Below are 6,938 nucleotides of genomic sequence, written 5' to 3' on the forward strand. Positions count from 1 at the left end.
TGGGCAAATTGACTAGATGGGTTTATATTTGATCCAGATGGTGGGGGAGAGGACAAAAGGCTAAGGCCCCTCTTCCTGATGCTTCAAAGAGGCCCATGTGCTCTGGAGAGGCTAATAGATTCTGAGGGGCCTCATTTAACTGGCTGAGCAGACAGGTTTCTAACACAAACACCACAAACCAGCTTGACATGCTTAGACCTTGTCACTCAAGGTGACTAGGAAGGATCACAAGAAAATAATGCATTGCACAGGATAAAAACTGATAATTGTTTGCATATTTAGAGGGTGGTGGTTAGAGAGGTCTTAGGCTTTATTATGCTGTTTAGGGAACCTATATGACCAGATACAGACACACTGACTGCCAACAGACATACAATGTTACCCAATACCCAGTACCCAACCCGCGATTTATGTGACTACGATTCTTTCGGCGACTTAGGCGTAGCTGGCAGTAGCCATACATACTCCAATTAATTGTTAGGTGTGTGGCCCAAGACAGTTGCACGCACCAGTCATGTTGTATGTTTTATTTCCCTTGACTGTTAATGTTGCGATACTCATTTTACTCAAGCATCATATTTCTGACTCAGTTAAGACTGCTAGCATATTTTCTGTTCTAACATTTCAGTCGAAACAAAAACTCTGCGTCATTCAATAGCCATCAACTGAACACAACATCGCCCAGCCCAAGGATTAGCTAGCTAGCCTCAACTGACCGTGAAGTCAATTGGTCTGCTTGATTTTGATGGTAGTTATCAGCCAACTTTAACTTACTTTGCGATATCTTTTCTGAAATACTTAGGCTGGAAACGGCAAGATACACCATGGTCTGCAGCACATGAACGCGCCCCATGAAAGTACGTATGTACATACTCACTATGTCTAGCCCTCTAGGGTTGCGAATAGTTAATAGTAAAATAGTAAATAGTAAATCAAGAAGAAAATAGTTATCTGTGTGTAAGTAACAAACACCATAATCCGAAGTTTAATGGCCAAAATCTGAGTGTTTTTGGAGAGTGCTTAAAATTCAAGGGGTCCATAATGTTGGCACCCTACATAATGATGCCCTGCCGACAAAAAAACACCTTGATAAAATCCTGAAGTTCCCCTGCTGGTTGGCACATATGTTAAGCTGTCATTCTGACTTAAAAAGCATGTAGCTGAATGAGTACCAGCCTATTTGAAATTTCCTCTCCTTAGTGTCTTATGCACTAAATTGAAGGCACACACTTTCAAAAGCATGCTGGCACCTTTAGGTGTTCATGCTATGTGAGAATAATAACAGGTTCAGGGAACTTGCATCCCATACAGGATGTATTCTCCTTATACAGACATAAGTCCTCTTCAATAATGTTTAGAATAAAACAGATGTGTATGCTTTAACCCTGATAACCCAAGTATGCTCTCAAAACTCCTGGCTATATGTGTAATGAATCAGTGTAGTTTGTCCCTGTTCAATAATGAGTCTTTCTGAAAATGCCTGTCTTTCAGGACCATAGTTGAGCATGTCATCTCATCCATCTAAAGGCAGACAAACACAGGGCATCACTGAGGAAGATGTGCTCACCCAGGTGCAACAGATTGATCAAGATGAGAACGCAGATGGGGATCAGAGTTCTCACCGAAGTAACTGTCTGACGCTAAATGAAGATGATCGTCAAGCAAGGCCAGCCAGCCTTCCATGCAGCATGCTGGAGCCCCAGACGTGGAACACCAGCCAGTCCAATGAGACAGGAACTGGAGTGACAAACAACGAGCCCTCAGATAGCAGTACGGCGGAGCATCCCTCCTGGCTGGACGACCAAACAGTCGAAAATGCCGACAACGAGCGTCTCGGCTGCCAGTCCTGGCGCGAGGATGCCGGGGACAACGGCGACTCCAGCGCCAGCACAGCATCGGACCGCACCCACACCAACCGCTCCCCCCCGAGTGGGATGACAGGCGTGACGGTGACCGGCACGAGCGGCTCGCCGTCGGGCCCCGATCTGGCCAGTGACGTCACCGCGTCGCCGCTGCCCGAGGGCGGCGGCGGCCGCTCGCTCCACCCGTCCGACATGCAGCTGCGCCTACAGCAGGCTATCGAGAAGGTCGAGCAGCTTGACCGCAGCCTTGAGAAGAAGTTTAAGGAGCATTTGGTGAGGAGTTGGATGTCCCAGGAACGCTCTGGAAAGACAGAATTGATTTTGATAATTACCTATATACCGCTGACATTTTGATAATTACCTATATATTTTTTGCGTATGCATAGACTATTACATGGTACGTCATTTCATGCTTTGGATGGTTAAAGGCTTGCTTTAAATATGCATAATTTGATGAATGATTGATAGTAACGTATACTGCTTGACGCCAGTATAGCGCTCCAACCGAAAACGTTAGTATCCTGCATTTACAAATGGTACTTAATGGTGCGACACCATGTTATAGTTCCATTTTGTTTGAACTGGTTTTTCAAAGCTATTCCCGGCGTCAGTTTTCCACAGAAGTGGGCTGTTTTCAGGACCATTGCAACACAGTGGAAGACTCGCTGGGTGTCAACCATTGCCCCTGCAATTACTGTAACCCTAATTTCCACGTAGCTTACACCTCAATCTTCCCGGCGCCTCCCCCTGGTCGGACCTACAGAGGAAGCCTACCCGCCCCGTCTCCCCCTGACCTCCCCCCTCGGCGGCAGGACGCGCGTGCGGTGACGGCGGACCTGCAGGCTCTGGTGCGTCGGGAGCTCACTGAGCTCAGCTGCCGCGGTGCCCGGCGCGAGACGCGCGAGGAGGCAGACAACACGCTCCGCTTCCTCAGGGTCCTCGTAGAGAACGGTGCGCGCCGTCCGGCGGCCAGGCCGGCTCAGTGGGACTTCGGGGCTTTTAGGGGGTGGACGGGTGACCGCGGTCTAAGATGCAGTGAAAGGACCCAGGGGATGCAGTCGAGGGACGTGGGGGATGCAGTCGAAGGATGTGGGGGATGCGGTCAAAGAACATGGGGAATGCAGTAGAAGAATGTAGGGGCTGCAGTCAAAGGTCGTACGGGATGCAGCTGAGGGACGTGGGGGATGCCGTCAAAGCACGCGTCAGAATGTGTCTGAAGATTCTGCCGAAAGCTGCGTTAAGATATATTTGTCCTTTGGAGCAGCCGGGCGGAGGAATTATTCGTAAAAAGGGAATGTTTTCGGACCATGTAATTGGTATTGATGTAACGTGTTGGCTCGTTTGCGATTGCACGGAACAGTTCACCCTTCGTAGTTATTCGCGAATTATGTTGCGGTATTCAGTTTTTGTTACCACAGCGTTCTTCATTTTGTCGCGTCTTTGAATTTCGCCTCGATTGGCTTTGGTTGGTAGTTGAAACTTGAAATGAGATGCATTGTTTCTGCTAGATATTTTTTGCAGGCTTTAACTCATCTATTTGTTTTGCTTTTTCTTTCACCTCCTCCCTTAAACTCGCCATCACTGTTGCCCTCTCTCCCGGCAGACTCGGAATCAGACACAAGCAGCCAGGTGACGCCCATCTTCCAGACGCAGGTGCGGTTCGGTGCGCGGGGCGTGCCCCCGCCGGCCGACGCCGCCGGGCCGCTGTCCGTGTCATCCCGCCAGCCGCCGCCGCCACCGGAGGGAGTCGACGAGCCGGGCGGGACCGGCGACGACCGTGCGCCAGGCCGGCAGGCCGCCGCCGCCGACGACTACTTCATCAGGAGGAATATTGAGGTTGGTCTCCCGGTGGCCTCCCGGTCCAGGGCGCTTGCGTTGCGGCATTCCGGACGCATATTGAAACGTGATCTTGGACGATATGAACACCGGACACTGCAATCTTGGACGTCTTGATAGCTCCCGGCATTTCCGTGTGGCGAAGCTGCACTATTGTGTGCTCTTTGGAGTGTCGGTTTTCTTCGCGGGCAGTTGGATTTGCAGACTATTGGTGATTTCTTGAGCGGTTGGTGCCGTGTTCGCCGCGGCCGGTGCCGTTGCATCGTCCAGACCAAACGGGCGCGCGCCGCTCCAGATCACCGGACCGGTGGCTGACCGGCTGTGCCATTGTTGGCTCCTCAGTTGGCGCAGGAGCTGGGCGGCTCGCTGGCCATGACGGAGGAGGAGCGGCGCCGGCTGGAGCAGCTGCTGGCTGAGGAGGACGAGCCCGAGAACGCCTTCAGCATCGACGAGCAGAACCGCCGGCTGCTGCACAGCCTGGACGACCAGCTCAGCGTGAGATCCACGGCCGCGCCGCCGCTTTTCGTTTGTGGCGTCACGTCTAGCGCCTCCACAATATTACACGGCCTCTCCCACAGGCATCTGTGCGTGGCTTTGTGCTAGCGGATTTGCCGCTGCATGTGTAGTGACATTCGCGTGAGGACGTGACGACCTATGTGTTTTTACTTATGTCTGGTTTGATCAGCAAGTCGTGCGAGAAGGCTCGCACAACTTTCTGATTAAACCAGAAGCATCTGCCACTTCTGCCAATGGTATTCGGTAACAGTTTAACTGCTGCGAACACCCTGGTCACATGTATGGTGCTCGGTAAGGCTGACTGCCACGCGACACAAAGTGGAATGAACGGTGTCCGGCCGGCCCAGGGCGTGGGGCTACCGGGGCGTCATCGCCTACCTCTCGTGCAGAGCATGGGTGCCGGCGGCTCACTGCTGCCCGGCACACCACCGCCGCCGTCCGGCTCGGACGCGGACGGGGAGAGACCTGACGACGGTGGCGCCGCCGAAGATGAGGCGGCCGGTGGCGGAAGTGACGCCGAGCTGGACTACCTGCAGAGGACCAGAGAGGACCGCGAGGCCGCGGCGAGGATGGAGGCGCTGGAGCGCAGACTGGAACAGCTCAACGCCCCGCTTGTACGTGTTGTGTTGGACGTTTTGGAAACCACTTCTTTAGTGAACGGTGGCCGGTTTGATTTGACGAGGAATCAGCGTCGTCACCAATATTTCGTTTTGATAGGCACTGCGTTTACAGTGCATCCATTCCTAATGATTGTGATTACCGGCTAAATAGAATCCCCGCGGTTGGTTGTGCCAGCGAGATCTAGGGGACTGACTAAGAATACAACACCGCATTTCATTTGCTTGGCTTTTCCCAACCCAACAAGAAACAACCCAGTGACCAACAACACTAAAGCAGCATAAGTGATGTTGGTTTTGCAGCCACACATGCCATCAGTTTTGCGGCCTGCCTGTAGCGAAAAGAACGACTCCATCCCTGCCAAAAGTGAATCAGCTGCGGTCCGTCTCCATCGCAGGAGGTTCGCCCGCTGGACCGGTGCGACGTAGACAGCATGATCCACGACACCATCGCGTCGCTCGTCTCCGTGCCGCGCGCCGACCTCAAGTCCAGCACGTCCAAGACGTCGTACCTCGCGGCGCTCTCCTCCTCTTGCGACGTGCCCGGCTCCAGCGTGTTCACCAGCGAGCCGGCCGACGCCTGCGACTCCGCCTCCACCTCGTCCGCGTCGTCGTCGTCATCCCTCTCGGAGCGAACCTCGTCGCCGCCGCCGCCGGCGTCCGGCGTCGGCTCCGACGTCAGCGCGCCGGCCGCGCGCGCGCCGTCGCCGGCCGCGACGCTGACCGGCGCGCCGAGCGAGGTGCGCTCGGACGCGACGCTGGACCTGCGCTCGGTGCTGAGCGGCCGGCACGCCGACAACGAGCGGCAGCTGGCGCGCGAGCTGCGGCCCGGCTCGCCCAGCGCCTGGCTCGTCGACGTTGATCAGGGGCGCCAGCGGGTAAGTCGCCCCGAGGGGGCTCACGCAGGGAGCAGCGTGTGGCAGCCTGTCTGGGGAGGGGACGGGTTACTGGGTCTCGAACGGTGGGGAAGGTGGGTGTTCTAGTGAAGGAGTATCAGAAGAGGAACTCTCACTGCAAGAACGGCTCGGAGCTGCGTTGGGTCTCCGCGTCGCTGGCAGCGCGCTCACGCGCTTGCGGTGTTACTTGATGGCCTGCGCCCTTCCCGGCCTTTAATTCACGCATTTAGGAGAGATCCCTCAATATATTGTTAAAACTTGAGTGAAACGTAGACACCAATGTTATGGCTTCGCTTGCGACATTCATAGCCCAGATCGGCTCCCTGTTTCTGCAAAGCTAAGACAGTAATATTAGCCTTATTCCTCGGAGAAAAACCAGGAGAATGGAGACAGTTGGGTTCATATTTCGGCAACATACCTTTGTCGAAACAATGACTTCATCTATGTGAATGATGCTCCTCACTACTTTACTGAACAACTTACGTAGTTTCTGCGAAGCGTTTATGAACCGGTCTGGACGCTGGCTTCACATCCCGTAGCAAGCGGCGCTCAACACTCAGATGTAATGGCTGATCGTTGGTGGACGAGTGCCAGGACTGAGCGTGCTCGCAAGCGGCGCTCAACGCTCAGTCTTAATGGCGAACCGTTGGCGGACGAGTGCCGGGACTGAGCGTGCTCGCAAGCGGCGCTCAACGCTCAGTCTTAATGGCGAACCGTTGGCGGACGAGTGCCGGGACTGAGCGTGCTCGCAAGCGGCGCTCAACGCTCAGTCTTAATGGCGAACCGTTGGCGGACGAGTGCCGGGACTGAGCGTGCTCTCCGCAGTTGCAGCTGGTGGTGCCCCGCCTGTGTCGTAAGGTGCTCAGCAGCCTGCTGGAGAGCGCCGGCCTGCAGCTGCCGGTGCCGGAGGAGCCGCCGCCCGCCAGCACCGCAGGCGACGCCGAGCAGCTCCAGCCGTCGGCCGCCGCCTGAGGGGCCCGGCCTGCTCTGGTCCGGTCTGGTGGTCACCGCCGGAGCTGCCCTGAGGGCCGGCACTGCTCTGGTCCGGTGTGGTGTACCCCCCCCTGCTCTGGTCCGGTCTGGTGTACCGCCGGAGCGGGCCGGGTCTCTCGCCAGACTGCCCTGTGGATGGCGTGGGTGCCGGCTCAGCAGGGGCCAAGCAGGGACAGGCGAGGGATTGTTGGGGGGGGGGGGGTGGAGAAAGGGAGGGG

General features: G+C 55.4%; 1 protein-coding gene across 1 annotated transcript; it reads left to right on the forward strand.

Moving 5' to 3' along the window:
* Positions 1 to 658: 658 nt before the first annotated feature.
* On the forward strand, positions 659 to 6,749 carry LOC119094480 (fibrous sheath-interacting protein 1). Its single transcript, XM_037217540.1, has 9 exons — positions 659 to 857; positions 1,492 to 2,135; positions 2,675 to 2,813; positions 3,466 to 3,698; positions 4,041 to 4,193; positions 4,604 to 4,828; positions 5,230 to 5,489; positions 5,568 to 5,709; positions 6,553 to 6,749. The coding sequence occupies exons 2-9, from the start codon at positions 1,506 to 1,508 to the stop codon at positions 6,697 to 6,699; spliced, it is 1,929 nt and encodes a 642-aa protein (XP_037073435.1). The 5' UTR covers positions 659 to 857; positions 1,492 to 1,505; the 3' UTR covers positions 6,700 to 6,749.
* The last annotated feature ends 189 nt before the right edge of the window (positions 6,750 to 6,938 follow it).

The sequence above is a fragment of the Pollicipes pollicipes genome, unplaced genomic scaffold (genome assembly GCF_011947565.3).
Source record: "Pollicipes pollicipes isolate AB1234 unplaced genomic scaffold, Ppol_2.1 Scaffold_4002;HRSCAF=4701_pilon_pilon_pilon, whole genome shotgun sequence".
NCBI classification, from domain to species: Eukaryota; Metazoa; Arthropoda; class Thecostraca; order Pollicipedomorpha; family Pollicipedidae; genus Pollicipes; species Pollicipes pollicipes.

Bases quoted from the DNA above. Each gene is read 5' to 3' on its own strand.
- LOC119094480 (XM_037217540.1), top strand. From the start codon at position 1,506: ATGTCATCTCATCCATCTAAAGGCAGACAAACACAGGGCATCACTGAG. The intron at 4,194-4,603 runs GTGAGATCCACG...CCTCTCGTGCAG, and splicing joins GCCTGGACGACCAGCTCAGC to AGCATGGGTGCCGGCGGCTC. The intron at 4,829-5,229 runs GTACGTGTTGTG...TCTCCATCGCAG, and splicing joins AACAGCTCAACGCCCCGCTT to GAGGTTCGCCCGCTGGACCG.